General features: G+C 40.6%; 1 protein-coding gene across 1 annotated transcript; it reads left to right on the forward strand.

Annotated features, from left to right (window-relative positions):
• Positions 1–6,939: 6,939 nt before the first annotated feature.
• On the forward strand, positions 6,940–16,553 carry LOC118477274. Its single transcript, XM_035968375.1, has 8 exons — positions 6,940–6,981; positions 8,583–8,690; positions 9,787–9,821; positions 10,953–11,136; positions 12,526–12,823; positions 14,504–14,775; positions 15,592–15,680; positions 16,328–16,553. Exons 1-8 carry the CDS (start codon positions 6,945–6,947, stop codon positions 16,436–16,438), a joined length of 1,134 nt encoding a protein of 377 aa, XP_035824268.1. The 5' UTR covers positions 6,940–6,944; the 3' UTR covers positions 16,439–16,553.
• The last annotated feature ends 90 nt before the right edge of the window (positions 16,554–16,643 follow it).

Below are 16,643 nucleotides of genomic sequence, written 5' to 3' on the forward strand. Positions count from 1 at the left end.
AGAGAGAGAGTGAGAGAGAGAGAGAGAGAGAGAGAGAGTTTGTGTGTGTGTTTGTTGTTTGATTTGTGTGTGAAATGAGAGAGGAGGGGGCAGGGGAAATATATTAGGTGGGTAAAGGGGGTGAGGTGGGGCGTTGGGGAGAGGTTGAAAGAGCGTATCATGTATCAAAGCTTATAGTCTTTTTTTTTTTTAGAGCACTCTATTTTCCCTGCCTACAGAGACATCATTCAGCTCTTCGACACTGCGTCTAACATGCTGGATACACCATCGAAAAAGATGCTGTGGCCATTTATGTTTGTTCTGCTGTCAGCACCACACAGAGAGTATGTATCTCACAGAGTGAACCTGTCTACGGGTGTTCTAATGGGTGAGGATTACTGTTTGCATCGTTTGTGAATGTGTTTTTGGTTGTTTGTTGTTGTTCCCCCCCCCCTTTTTTTAAAAATACAGGTTTCATTACGCCACCATCAGCACAATTTAGATCCTTTAGGAGGCGGGCTTCGACCCTACCTGCCTAATCCAGCCTAGGCTGAGAGGGATACAAAGTCTCAGCAGAAACACCGAGATACTCGATAAAAATTCTTCCCACACGGGACTCGATCTCCGGCGTTCTGCGTGCCTCAGCGAAGCGTCTACTTACCGCCAGATTACAAATACCAGTTTGGTGGAAGTAAAGGAACCTCTTCTCTTATCGCACTCTGAAATGCAGAAAAAGAATGGAAGGCTTCGGATAAAAATGAACAGGTTTCATACTCTGCTGTTATTGCCAAATGCTGGACGTTAATTACATTTTAAAACGTAAATTGCCTGGGACAAAGATACACCTGACCTGCATGACCTCAGGGCTGCTCATTAGATATTGAAAGTGATTATCAAATGAATGAAAAACTAAACCATTGCTACTCTTGCTTTAACTTTAAGAAATAAAAGTAGAAGGTCACGAATAATGGTGGTGTATGGGAATCAAATGTTATTATACTGCGAAATTAATTCTAACATACGTCGTTGCTTCAAGCCATATGAACAGAATTGTCATTTTGCTTTCGCATTATAAGTAGGGGGCCTATATTCAGTTTTGATTTTTTAGATCGATTGAAATAGACTCCAACATTGTATTTCTGCCGCGTGTAACATGGTTACTGCTGAAGCCCACAGAGAAGCCTGCAAGCTGCATATATCCACAGGTGGAAATGAAGCTTTTAAATGCTCAAAGTGTGGCAAACTCTTCTCTACAAAATATAGTCTCATAGCCGAAGTCACTAGTCGTCCTAATCCTTGTTTCTTCTGATTCACTAGGTAATAATATTCACCTCTGAGGTGCATTGATCATCGTCAGACATTAACCAGACATTAACGGATGAACTACATGTATTACAACGCAGTTATACAGTATGCCGGGGTAGCAGCTCAGGATTTTGGCGAAAATCGCTTTTTGACATTACAAGGCTCTGGGAAGGAGAGTATACCCTTTAATTAAAAACCCAGAGTCGCGCTAAATTTTATGAAAATGCACGTTAAATTAAATTCCAGGTACTGCTGATGGATGTACTTGCTTACTTTTTACTTTTTCATCCTCTGTTACCGTTAAGCGTCGAGGGGAGATGCAGTTTTCTATGGTAGGCCAGCTCCGCAGCTCTTTCAGTTGTGATGTTATGTTTTCTTAGGGTTTCCTTGACACCCTCGATCCACCTTTTGCGTGGCCTTCCTCTTCCTTTATAGCCCGAGGGCTTGGTGTTGTAGGCTCTCAAGGCTGGTTGGTCAGGTGACATGCGTAACAGGTGGCCAAACCATTTTATCCTTTGTCTTTCTATGTAACGCAGGCAGGACTCAGTGCCGATAGCTGCTCTTACTTCTTCATTTCTCTGCCTGTCTCGTCTTGTGATGTTAAGGGTTTTGCGGAGACATTTCATTTCGCATGCGGTGATTTTGCTTTCATGGGTTTTGCTTAAGGTCCAGGTCTGGCACTGATAACATAATGATGGTATGAATATTGAGGAGATAAGCTGTCTCTTTGTGTCCATGGAGATGTTTGGATGAGATAGAAGGGGTGCAAGCTGGTAGGTGACAACGTTGGCTTTTTGAGTTCGCATTTCTATTTCTCTGTCTATGAACCCGTTTTCAGAAAAAGTGCTGCCAATATATTTAAACTCTTTCACTTGTTTCTGTTGTTTACTATTGACATGGATGTTCAGGGGACTATGGTTTCGGCTCAATTTCATAACTTCTGTTTTTGATGTGCTTATTTTCATGTTGAATTTCTCACAAGTGTTGTTGAGTTCGGTAGTGTGATTTTGGGGGCTTTGTTGGTCGTGATGAATTAGACATTGGTCGTCTGCGAACAGAAATTCATGTAGGCTTTCTGGGCTTTGGTTTGCTTCTTGCGTTAATGTGTCCATACATATTATAAACAGGAGGGGAGATAGAACGTATCCCTGTCGTACTCCAGATCTTACTTTGAACCAGTGTGTATTTCCTTCCTTCGTTCTTACTGAGCTTCTTCTGTTGGTATATAGAGCTCTGACATTATCTAACAATTGTCCTCTGACGCCATACGTTTCGAGTGTCTTCGAGAGTTCTGCATTGTTTACTCTGCCAAAAGCCTTCTCTTGGTCTAAAAAGACGATGTTGGATTCTTTGTTGTGTTCTATTGTTTTCTTGCATATCTGTAGTAATGCGAATACGACATCCGTGCATCCTCTTCCCTTTCGGAATCCAAACTGAGCTTTGCTCAGATTTCTCTCTACAATAGGTCTTATGCGCTGCTCTAGTATCTTTGCATACATTTTTCCTCAGTGGCTTAACAATAAGATGTCTCTATATGCTGTACAGTCGCGTTTGTTGCCCTTTTTTTCCATAATGGTACCTCTATGGCTTTCTGCCTGTCTTCTGGGCATTTTCTTTGTTCCCAGGCTCTGTTGAAAATACGCCTCAGCCACAGTGTACCGGTGTTTCCACAAGCTCTTATGGCTTCCACTGTGATGTCATCTGGTTCTGGGGCTTCGTTCTTTGGGCTGGTCTTGAGTGCCTTTTCTATTTCACTTGGAAGTATTGGTGGATCTGTTTGATCACCATAGGATGGTTGGAACTCTACTTATTGTCCGTGGCAAGCGTCTGGGTTGAGCAGTTCTTGGAAGTAATTTTCCCATCTTTTCTTGATTGCATGTTTGCCGACAATGGTATTTTCCTCTTTATCATTTACAATGCATGTCGGGTTGTATGGATCTTTCCTTATCCGCATGCTCTTCACACTTTAAAAAAATTCTCTGAGGCTTTCCTTACAGATTTTGGTCAGTTTCTCGCCATATATTTTCCATGCATTTTCTTTAGCAGTTTTGGTGATTCTTTTGGTCTCTCTTCTCGCTTTCCTGTATTCTATATAGTCTTCTTCAGTCTTTGACTTCTGCCATTTCTTGAATTTCTTCCTTTTCATTCTAATTGCTTCTTTGGTTTCATCATTCCACCAGCATGTTGTTCTGCCTTTGTTTCCACCTATTCGTTTGGTGCCACAACAGTATTTTAGTATTTCTGACAGGGATTTTTTTAATAGTTGCCATTCGTCTTCTATGTCCTTGATCTCAGGTGACAGTTTAAGGTACTCCTTGGTAATGTCATCCTCGACTGCTTTCTTGATGTCTGGTTCTTCCAATTTTCTTAGGTTAGTCGTGGTTTTTCCCCTGTTTTTCTTTGTTTGCTTTACGTTGTGGGTTGTGAGAGTGAGTATCACAGGTCTATGGTCCGTGTCGATGATGTAGTTTGGAACCGCTCTCGAATCTTTGGCTGTATGTCTTTGTTTTCGGTGCATCAGGATGAAATCAATTTGTGAAGCATGGTTCAGGTCACTTAATTTGTACCAGGTCTTGATTTGGCTTTGTCTATGTTGGAAAAATGTGTTCGTGATCACCATGTCGTGCTCAGCGCATAGGTTTAGTATCATTTCTCCATTGCTGTTGCAGTTTGTATCTTTATCGCTGTGGGGTCCCAAGTACTCTTCCCATGGGGTTCTTCTTCGTCCAACTCTGCCATTTAAATCTCCCAAGATAAACATATTTTCTTTGTTCTTGATGGTGTTAATTTGGTCACTCAGGTCTTGGAAATATAAGTGTCTATCTTCCTCTGTATAGCTGTCGTTACAGGGAGCGTATGTTTGGATGTACGTAGTTGTTTTGCCACCCTCTATGAGTTTTATGCTCACTATTCTCTCGGAGATCTGATTGATTTCATAGATTGTATCCATTTTGGCTGGGTGTATGATGAAAACTACACCATGTTTGGCTCTCTCATTTTCAGGTGTTGATGGATGTAGTGGTTAAAAATAAAGTGTTTTTGTTCCTACTGTAAAATGTAAAAACTCAAGTGACAAAAGTTGTGCTGCTACCCCGCGATATGTGTTTTAGCGCTTGAAACTGACTCGCCTTTAAAAGGGTTAATCTTAAAGAGATGGGGCTTCATAGTTCGTACCCAGTATCGTTTTACTGTATACTATATCAAACCTCCTTTTGCTTCTATCTCTGCCTAGGGATTGTGAGAGCATCTAGTGGTTTTGACGAAAGCCTCAATGTAGGTAAGTACGCTCGCAACTGAAAGAGGCATTGCAACAATTAAAATGATTTTATTTATTTTGGAACTTAGATAATTATGCTTAAAATAGCACAAATAGATATTAGAAACGCTAGTTAGTTTCTATTGGTTCTATTGTGTTCAAAGAACGAACAGTAGCTGATGTGAACTGATTTTATGTCTATTGTATTAGTTTAAATGACACGAAATGACCAGCAACATTAGATTATTTTTGAAGAAGAGTTGGACTCCATTTCTCAATTTTTCCAACCACAAAATTATAGATTCAGTATCCCGACTGTGCTATTTTACTCGAATATTCGGTCACATCAAATCGTTGGTTTTGATTTACGGTACAACTGTTCTAGAAAGCAAGCTGCATCATTTTATTCTCACCCCAATTTGTTCAGAACAAACAGCATGGACTTATAGTACACGAGAGGCTAGTCCTCCTCTTATTTTAGTTTTAGTTCTGTTTTTACGGCGCTCGCTACTGCATAAGGTCATATGAGCGCCAAGGGGTGGATGTCAACAGAGAAGTCCATACAGGGAATCAGGCTTACTCTGCTCACCTCTCAAGCTTCAACAGCACAAAGTCTTCTTCGACTATCAAGGCACCCCACAAATAACGGGTCACAAGAGTGTGACAAACATACAAAACAAGTAGAGGAAAAATGACGACAGTAAGGATTAGGAAAGAAAAAGCAGCAGTTCCCTGTGCAGTTCAGACAGTGTGAGCATGACATTGATGAATCAGCTTATTTACAATTCTACTGTACATGAGAACATATTAATTTCGCCCCTTGGGAATGGCCTAAAGACACTTGAATCAGTAGCCCCGTCACGGGGGGGGGGTCATTCCTCTTTTAAATTCAACCAAGTTTTCAAAATCTCAAACTTCCCTGTAACTCCACTGTTATTTAACTATTTGCGTACAAAAAAGCGCCAAACTGAGTAGAAAATTAATGAAACCAGAAATAAACGTATAGAATGATTTCTAGATATGATTGATCGACTGGAGTTTGGTAGATTCGGTGTGTTAATGTTTAAGAACTTGTAAAAATGACACCTTGAACTGTATGCTTCTTAGAAAGTTGAGGTAGTTTCAGAATGCTAGTGGCGTCGGTGGCCTAGTGGTTAGGCTACCGGACTCGTAATCGTGAGATCGTGAGTTCGGGAGTTCGAGCCTCAGCTCGGTCCGACGCAGTGTCCTTTGGAAAGGCACTTTACACGAATTTCTCACTTGGCTCGGTCCTTTCGGAGATGGACGTTAAACTCGGAGGTCCTGCCTCTTAAATAATCTAACAGTTTTGATAGAGGCGTTAAACCTATACCATTTCACCATTTCAGAACGCTATCTGATCTGCCGGGGTAATAATATAGAATGTTAGGCGCATAGAGCTTGCTGTTGAGCGGGAATTTGCGAGAAACAAATGCTATCTATTAGAATTATGATGACTGTAAACAACAGAGTGCTGCCGTGAGCCAGCGAAACTGAAGTGCTGTGTACTAGGAGTTAATGAACTTTCACTTTTTCCTCAGATGAAGATGTCTCCTACGATAAGATAAGCATAAAGGACTTGCCCCCGACCTTCCAGCAACAAATAGACTATCTCCTCACCTCTTCAGAACGCCTGCAGTTCAAGCAATGCTTGAGGGAATATGCTAGAAACCCGTGAGCATTTGGTTTTGTTGTGCAAATGTAGTTGTTGCTTTTTCGACGATGCGAATTCATCATCATCATCATCATCATCATCATCATCATCATCATCATCATCATCATCACCATCATCATCATCATCATCATCATCTTCATCATCATCATCATCATCATCTCCCTCGTCATCTTCCTCATCATCTTCCTCATCATCTTCCTCATCATTGTCAACAACAACAACAACAATAACAACAACAACAACAACAACAACAACAACAACAACAACAACAACAACAACTTTTCCATGCTGCGTAACTTTCGGAAAAGAGTAAGAACATTGCCGTTGATTTCTGCAACAGTAATTACTAGAGTGACGTTAGGAATGCCATATAAATCTAAAGACAACTCTACTCAGGTCAAAAGCTTTCAGACGGGATAAAAAGATTATGTTCGACTATTATACAATTAGATTTGAATTTGAGCAAGAAACGTGACCAATAAGAAGTGAACATAACCACAGTAACAACAACAATAAGATCAACAACCAGAAATTCCAGAACAGTACAATCAGCAATAAAAAACATTAGACACCCACTAAGGTGGTATATTATTTTAAATCAAAACCCTTTACATGTCTCTAGCGAGCTGAGCAATCTTGTGAAAACTCTGGAAGCCATGTTGGATACTCCGTCCAAAAAGATTCTGTGGAGAATGGTTTTATCGAGAGGTGATGAAGGGAAGGCTTGATGCTCACGGCAGACAGTCAGGTTTGTTCTCTCTTTCCCTTATTGCAGACTTCTTCATAAATATTGCTTTTTGGGTAGAGTTTAATAATAATAATAATAATAATAATAATAATAATAATAATAATAATAATAATAATAATAATAATTGCATTTATATAGCGCATATCCATGCCCAAGAGCATGCTCTATGCGCTTTACAACTCATTGAGCGTAACTCAAAGATAGCGACGATAGAGGTTTTAACGTGAAAGGAAAGAAGGCTCAAACCACACCAGAGCATACGTCAACCCCCCACACAATTAAGATAGAAAGTTAAATTTACTTACTTGCTCTCTCCCTATACCGTGAGGCACACACGGCGGAAAGCGGTTGACGTTACGCTTGCCTGTCCCTGACCACCTTTTTGCAATCACGGCACATCTAGGCCCCGGGTGATTGCCTCATCCCTAATTATGCTTCCGTAACTTCCAGTTGGTCTACCTCTTGTTCTTTTTCCAGTTGGTCTCCAGTACCAAGCTCGAAAGGACAATCTTGTCTTCGGAATTTTTAGAACATGTGAATATCTCCACCTTCTCCTTTTTATGGTCGTATTGATATCTTCAATTTCAGCTCTTTGCAACACTTCAAAATTAACTGTAATACATTCATTCCATTGTATAAGTTAAATTCTTGTTTGGAAGTTTTAAAAAATCTTGTTGAATTGCTTTATGGTTGTTGTTGTTGTTGTTTTTTTGTTGTTGTTTTTTCTTGGGGGGGGGGGGGGGGTCAATATCTCTGAAACATACATAAGTATGGCCAAAACATTTCCATAATATATTTTTTAGAAAGTAAAAACCTTGAGATAATTAAAGAGACTTGCTACTTTGACCCTGCCCGTCAGGGCCAATGCGGTCTGAGTGGGATACAAAATCACGGCAAAGAGGTTGTGATTCTGGATTGAAAAATTTCCCGACAATGAATGGAACTCTCGCCATCTGAAAGAGCAATTCAGTAGGTATCATGCTGGACTCTGAAGACGATGGCCCAGGTTTGAATCCCATATAAGGAAATTTGAATGAATTTTGGTTTGTTTTGGAGAGGTGTTTTTTACGCTCTCCGTCTGTTTAGCTCGTTCTTATCGGAGATGAACATTTGATCCGGGAGTCCCGCCTCTTCAGTTGCCTAACAGTGTTGAAAAGGGCGTTAAATCTAAATAATAATCAATAACCGCATCTTCTGTATGCAACATCGAAGAGCCTTGATATATGGACCACAGGTGCCGTGGTCTGAATCTAACGTTTTGCAACTGTCCGACAAGCCACAGAGAAGGATGCCGACTGAAGAGCAGTTCACCCGAGTCGTGGGAGTGCTGCTCACAACCCAGTTGTGAACCTTGGAAGGGCAATGTGTTATATCCAGTGAGTGCACATTGCCCATCTGATATATTACAGCCATTTGATACCGTTGGGGCCTACAGACGAAGGAGAATGACTTCATGGAAATAAGTTTGAATACGAAAGTTTACACTGGTTCCTAATGCAGAAGCTTCCATACAGAGAAATAAAAGAGCTGTTTCAACATGTGACCTGTTTATCTGACTTCAACTTCTTTATTTATTTTTTTCCCCAAATTTTTGGTTACAGCTTCTGGTCTCCTGAATCTCACATCCATGGATTCCTATATAGGATCTCTCGAGGCAACAGGTGGTGATCACATCAGTCACACCAACACGGAAGAGGACATCCTTTGTGGTAATTGCTCTCTTCACAATACTTATTTGAGTGAAAAACTGCGCGGTTCTTCAAAACTTTTGACTGGTATTTAATAAATGTGCCTACGTGACATATGAAGGGGAACTGAAATGTAAAGCTCTAAAAGGTGGAATAACAAAATGTAAACCTTTATATAAAGTTACAGTCAAAAGTCAAAACGACCCTCCAGAGGTTGAAAAAGGTTTGAGTTTTTTTAATGATCCAACAGTGAAGTGTTATATCCGATAAATGATGAATGATGTTGTATAATTTACTCATGAAACTGCAAGACACGATGAATAATAGTTTTCGTTGAAAGACGATATTGTCTTGTCTAACGACATTAAGACGCTTGGCGTTATAACTGAGTACGTTAACAGACAGGCGAGGGGCAAGTGTCGCAATTATTTACATCGAGCCTACTGCGTTTTGCTTTTAGCTTTTGCTTGTTTGAGTTGTTGTTGTTGTTGAGTGTGTGTGTGTGTGTGTGTGTGTGTGTGTGTGTGTGTGTGTGTGTGTGTTGTTGCTGTTGTTGTTGTTGTTATTGTTATTGTTGTTGTTTGTTGTGGGTGGATTTATTTTTTTTGGGGGGGAGGGGGCGCAGTGTTGTTGCGGGTGGTGTTTTTTGTTTAAATGTTTTAGTTGTTGCTGATTTTGCTGTTGTTATTCTTCGGAGAAGTGCTGTAACTGTATATATTTAGCGTTGTTTGCAATGCTATTGCAACTACATGTATTACTACAACTGCTGCTATTGTGGCTGTACTCTTGAAATCCAAAGCAGCTATTTTCAGTACTCTCGGCATATAAGAACCAGCTCACTGAATCACATTCGCATTCTCTTCAATGTAACTGTTATGTGCGCCTCTATCGACACAATTTAAATCATTTAGGAGGCGGGCTTTAGACCCTGCTTATCAGGGTCAGCCTTTGCTGAAACGGATGACAATATCCCAGTAGAAAGACCGAGGTACTCGATCAAAATTCTCTCCACTCAGGAATCGAACTTGGGTCTCCTGCGAGCGACAGCCAGGTGCCTAACCACTACACTACAGACGCCGGGATTCTTATTCTCTTTTCATAACCTTTGGTCCTACAGGAACCGCACGGACTCAAGATGTCAAGTCGGATTCGGTAAGTAGTGTGCACCCCGCTGACATCACAGGCTACGGTGGTGACATCTAGCATGACTTCAAATTCAAGCGTTTATCGTAGAACAGACTCTAATTCAGCATTACTTACACAGCGTAGTATAATTGTACAAACCTTATAAAACAGTTTAATTAACTCTTTCAATACGCAAGGGATTCCACAATTTTACGCACGCAGGCGCAAAAGGCGTTACCTCAAAATGACTATAATGTAGTCAAATATTGATGGATTTGTTTGTGTGAGCACTCAAGCTATTAGTTTATGAACTGAAAATCACAATATGGTTGTTTGTTCGATTTTGTTGCTTTTTTTATTTGTCGCAAAACAATATCCTTTCAGAAAGAAATTTATATGTGAATTTTACCGGCAAACGTTGATGAAAGGCATGAAAATGTAAATTTCCAATTTCTAAGAACACTCAAGCTTTCAAAATCACAAAACTTTTGGCGGCCATTTCTCGCACATTTTACCTCTGAATCACGCGACCCCCTATCGCCTTCAATTGCAGATAGGTGTTTTTCATCGAAAGCAAGACAAACAAAAAAACAAGCTTGAAGATAATACAAATAATTCCATATGTCCAAATATTGGCATGCGCCTCATTCCACCAAGTTGTGACACATACATGTATAGCCTTTATGTTTTGTCGTTGTGGGTCGTGAAGTTTCAGTTTGTCTGAGTACTTGTTTCTGTACCTTTTTCTAGCCGTTTTGCTTTGTATGGTACTAGTAATTTTGCTTTGCCGCTATATTTTTCATCTTTTAAAACAATTATATTGATTCCAACAAATGGAAAACGATGTTGCTGTTCATTGACGATTAAAACGATTCGACGAAACGATTCGACGGTGCCAACGATGACGGCTTTGATGATAATGCTGCTGCTGCTGCTGCTGCTGCTGATGATGATGATGATGATGATGATGATGATGATGATGATGATGATGATGATGACGACGAGGAGGAGGAGGAGGAAGACGACGATGACAACGACTGTGCTTTACATTTTGATTTGAATTGTGGCATGTAACTCTGTAACGCATAGGAACGCTTTCAATCGCGTCTTGTTGGCCCTCCGCAGCTTTCTCATATTCACTGTTCATAATTGTTCTAGTCCACTTTTGAAGACGAAGACGAAGACACGTCAGACGAATCCTCAGACGAAGAGCACGCAAGCCACAGACGGAGCAAGGGCAAACTGGCAAATCCCGACCCAGTCCTTCTCAAAGAGCTTGAGGAGACCAAGAGAGCTGTAGAGGAAGTGCGAGATGCTCTTCGGGCACAAGAGAAGAGTAAAGGTGCTTGAAAATATACACGAAGGGTTCCATTGCAAAACCTACCACGCGCCAAATTCAGGCATTTCTGGAAAAACCCTGACCATACAATAGTGTTATGATGAGGCTTGTAGTGAGAAAATGTGCTCAAAATACGCTGCATCCCTCGATTTTATTCAGTGTGATAAAATGGTATTTTGTTCATTCTTTTGTTTTCAGAGAATAAGTCAGGTTTTTCCCTTTTTTCTCTCGGTTTTGTAGTAAGTGGATATGATGTGTTTTACCAAGAAGCCCTTCACTTATTCTCTCAACTGGAAATAAAATAAACAATTCGCTTAAGTAGTCATCGAAACGAGATTAGACATGTAATCGTTAAAGAAAATCTCCAGATTATGTTCCGTAATTATTTACATTGTTTCAAGCATCGGTTGCAATAGTATTGAAACGTTTTTCAGTTATGCTATAGGCCTAAATTACAACAGTTGAGCAGTTGGGTATCTAATTGTTCGACCTGAAAAAAGAAGAAATTTTTAATCACCGATTGTTTAAGTCCAAAATTCTCTTTTCTAAGATTTCATAATTTCTTTTAAAGAATAATATTATCTGCCATGTTATCTTGTAGCCATACAATCCGGGACAAAATCAAGGACATGGTTATTCCGAGTATCGTATTCTTTTGACCTATATTGACTTGAATAGAGAAAAGAGAAGTCACGATGATGTCTGGGTAAGTAAAGTTATTTTCTATTTCTGTGCATTAGGGGGTTCTTCTGGGTGTACTCCCATTATATTAATGAAGCCGTAGAGGAGAAAATGGTGGGGGTGGGGGGTGGGGGGGGGGGGGTAGTGAACAAAACAATATACATAAATCAAAACATGTTAATGTGTGCCCGCATGTGCATATTAGGTTTGCACTGGCGTTTGTGTATAGGAGTGTTTTTGTACACGTAAAGTAGATTGTTCCTCATACGTGCATTTTTTTAACCAAGTTAAAAAGTCAGAATGTTAACCCTTTGAGGACATAGCGGACTTAATGTGTCCGATCAGCAGCAGACCAAAGGCAATGTTGCAGCGGCAGAATTCAAACCAACCATCATACGTGAATCAGAAACACGAAATTGCTTAGTTTATAGTGTACATTGTTGTTGCCAGCTTTTTCAAAGTTTAGATTAAGTAAACGGAATAGAAAAATATGTAAGAAAAACGAAACTATGTTTTTAAAGTACCCAAAAATAAACATGAATTTGCATAGTTTATAGTAAGCATATTGATTGTCTTGCTTTTTAAAGTTTAAGAAAACAGAACAGAAAAATATGTAAGAAAAACGAAGCTATGCGGTAGCGTCTTCAAGTGTTGTGGACTGACCAGAATGTGCGCCCTCGGTGAAGTGATGCATGTTTGTTTTGCCACCAGCTGCCAACGACAAGAAAGACGACGATCTCGATAAGGACCTGGCTTACCTGGATGCACGCAGGTTTATCACCATTATCCCTGTGGGCAACAAAGGAATGGAGCAACAACATCAAGTGCCTGTCTCAAGTCATGAGCTCAGCGACCAGCAATCGGGGAATCTAAGTAGAAAATCTCAAGGCACGGGAACAGCAACTAGGTCACGGAGGTCCAACTACTCTGTTAGCTTTAAGACTGAGCTTACTGAAGAAGGGAGTGGTGCTTACTCGGATGACAACACTGACAATGAAGAACAATGGGAGTGAGTATAATTTTTACTATAACTTATGCCAAAATTATTTGTCTGAGGTGGTGATTTCGTCTACACCGATGTACCATTTAGTCATCAATAATTTGAATGAAAGTTTGCCAAAGTCTTGTTACCAAGATTTCTAAAGGTTCTTGGGTATAAGCCGAAATAGTTTGGCAGCAACGTGTGTACATTACTAAAGAGCTCTTGACTTTTAGGGGTTGAAGGTGAATAGTTATCTACGTACCTTATACCTCAAAAACACGCTGCAGTCCATGTGTGGTGTCTTGTGGCCCGACCCGACACTGTTTCAAATAACGACCAATATTGAAGGATCTCTGGTTGACCATCTTAGGAATAAAGAGACTGAGATGATGGTGGCTTGTTGGTTATTTACCGCCCTTGCCACGTGAACGATCTGCAGCTAGAGTTGCCTTCCTTTGAATTCAAGATTGAAAAAAAAAAAGAGAAAAAAAAAGAAAAGAAAGGATGACCCAAAAGAGTCGCAGAAAAGAGTAGATACAAGGGTGGAATATGAGCAAAAGCTTGGACTGAGTGGCGATCTTTTGTTGAGGATTTCGTAGCGAGGAAGAAAATTCTGAGATGGTCTCGCTGTTGTCGAGGAGAAAAGGTATTGTCTTAGACAGGCGGGTGTCTTACACAGTGCCATTAGGATGTTTAAAAAAAACGGAAGGGAATTAGAAGTGGCCGTTTACAGGTGATTGTCTTATACAGGTGACCGTTAGAACAAGTTCGACTGCATTACCGAACATACGCAAACAGACACATTCTGACTTAACAGTCACAAACTCGCGCCCAAGACAGAATGGGAGAGTGACGGAAAGGCAAAGGTAGGGGAGGAGGGGGAGGAGAAGGGAAGGGTTAGAACTAGACTAGCCTCCATAGGTTGGGGGTGGGGCATAGTTTAACTATTGGGGGGGGGGGGCAAGAAAGTAACACTTTCCGTGATATTGCCTGTCGTAAGAGGCGATTAAATTTGCGTAGATCTGGCCTCCGAAAAGAGCCAGTTAGTGGAGGGCCAACTTCCAGAACCCGTAATATCTTTTTTTTAATTTATAGAAACATAAGCAAACATATTTATTTGTTTTGGCTTTGTTTTGTTGGGGGGGGGGGTTCAATCTTAGGAGACAGAGCAGGATCAATGAAGAGCAGTGAACAAATCCGAAAGGACTCTTCTGACCCACAACCTTCTTGATCGAACAGATAAATGGGGAGACATGGAATAGGATCATGGCATAGTATCCAGGGAAATGTGGAAAGTGTTCGTTCGTGGCCTTCACCCTGATCCAGGGGGAGAAAGGCATTGATGATGACGATGAAGTCCTAAGCTCATTCCCTAGAGTTCTCAGGCCTCTAATCATTTTACTTCAGAATGACAAAAGTGCTTCAACTGGTGTGCTCTATGGGCAAAAAAATGCGGTCAAACCTGCTTTAACGTCCACTCACCTGTCCAAGACAAGCACTTGAACAAACGACCACGCCCCACTCCCTACCCCCCTTGCGGGTTTTTTTCTTTGTTACACTTTTAATATACAGTCGAACCTGTCCAAAAGGACGACCTGTCTAAGATGAACACTTTCCTCCTCGACAAAGGTGGTCGCCGTGGACAGATACTATGATTGTACACTGAAATCTACATCAAGAGATGTGTTGTTTTTATTTTATCAACAGACCAAATCAGGCATCAGGGGAGTCCAGCCTGGCCCAGTCCTACAACCAGAGTGAAATGTCAGCCCTGCAGCAACTGGACGAGGCGATGGCAGACGAGACGTCCGATGCAGACGCGTCCCCGAGGGGTGGCGCTGTGGAGAAATCATCTTCGATAGTTGTTGAAGCGAAGAAACTTAGTGACACTGACAGAAGAAACCACGCGGAGGAGAGCATTAGGAACGGCCCTCCTCCGCCGCCACCTCCAGCGCCACCTTTACCCAGCAAAGAGTCAGGTATTATCAGCAGCAGCAGCATCGTCAACGTCATCATTGTCATCGTCATTGTCATCATCGTCGTCATCGTCACTGTCGTCGTTATCATCATCATCATCATCATCATCATCATCATCATCATCATCATCATCATCATCAACATCATCTTCATCATCATCATCATCATCATCATCATCATCATCATCCTCATCATCATCATCATCATCATCATCATTGTCATTGTTGTCGTCATTGTTGCTGTACATATTGGTGTACATATTGTTGTTGTTATAATGTGTTGCTGCTGCTGTTGTATAGAAGGAAAACACATGGAGACTTGGAATTTGGAGGAAATATGATGGGCTCATCATTAAAAATATGGTTCAATGTTTTACTACGTACAGGCTTCATCGTCATCATCATCATCATTATCATCGGCATCATCATCATCATCATCATCATCATCATCATCATCATCATCATCATCATCATTGTCACCATCATCATCATCATCATCATCACTATCGTAATCGTGGTTGTTACAATACATCTCGATATTATTATCTTGATTAAATATGATGAAATTGGCCTGTAGGACCTAGACCCTTCTATTTTTCACCTTGATCAGAAGCCCTTATGAATTCACCTACAGACCGCCCCTCCGGTAAACAAGACGACTACATCTGGTTCACCCAAGTCTCTCGTTTGACCCCAAAAAAGGCTGTCATTTACGCTTTGAAAATTATGTTTGCAAAACAAATACGTGCATTTTGTTTTGATTTTGTTGAAGATCACAGGGAAATAACCGAGTGACCACTGTCTGTAAATTCATCACAGGAATGGAAGACTCGAACGCCTTAAGCGTCAAAAGGATCAATTGGGAGAAACTGGACAATAGACGAATCGAGAACACTGTCTGGGAAAAGGTGATATCGAGCACACAATAATGTATAACATGTACATGTATTTTGTATTATGTTTCTTTCAAACATTCCACACACTATAATAATATTGTTTATATTTTTTCATCTGGTCCACACACTATAATAATGCTGTTTACATTTTTTTCATCTTGAAGCAAAATAAACGGTTAAGAGTTCGTAGGACTCCTTGGCACAGATAGTGTGTTTGTTTGCATGACTGTGTATGTATATATGCGTTTGTTTGTGTGTGTGTGTGTGTGCATGCAGGTATGTGCGCGCGCGCGTGTGTGTGTGTGTGTGTAAGTGTGTGTGTGTGTGTGTGTGTGTGTGTGTGTGTGTGTGTGTGTACTCGCGCACGTGTTCGTTTGTGTTCAAATACCCTCACTCGTGTGTGCAATTCACATGGTGTGTGAATGTATTGGTGTATAACCATATGCTTTTAAGTTCAAATTCAGTTTGCAAATTAATTTAAGATCCGAAAGATTAACTTTTTGTGTGGTTTTTTTAATTCCCTAGATTCTAAATCTTGGGGGGGGGGGGTTCTTTAAATGATCTAGATCTAGTAATTTGTAACATTTTGCTTTGATAACCATATCAAACAACAAATAGCAGCATGTTTTGACATGTTTTATCTCTGTTGTCTTTGACAGCTTCATTACCACGAGTTGAACGAAGTGATTCGCATTTTGGAGTTGGAGACACAATTCAGCACTAAGCCCTCTCGCAAAAGTACGAATATACTCTTTCCTAGATATTGCTGAGGGGTGTGCATCACCCCTTTTTATGATAATTTAGAATCACGAACAGAAATGTCATATTCAAAAACAGGGGAGGAATAAGAGTGGGCGGAGAAGGACAAGAACGAAGACAAGGATAACGAGATGGACGAGTCGAAGAAGAAGAAGAAGAAGAAGAAGAAGAAGAAGAAGAAGAAGAAGAAGAAGAAGAAGAAGAAGAAGAAGAAGG

Source organism: Aplysia californica, unplaced genomic scaffold, assembly GCF_000002075.1.
Source record: "Aplysia californica isolate F4 #8 unplaced genomic scaffold, AplCal3.0 scaffold00055, whole genome shotgun sequence".
Classification (NCBI taxonomy): domain Eukaryota; kingdom Metazoa; phylum Mollusca; class Gastropoda; order Aplysiida; family Aplysiidae; genus Aplysia; species Aplysia californica.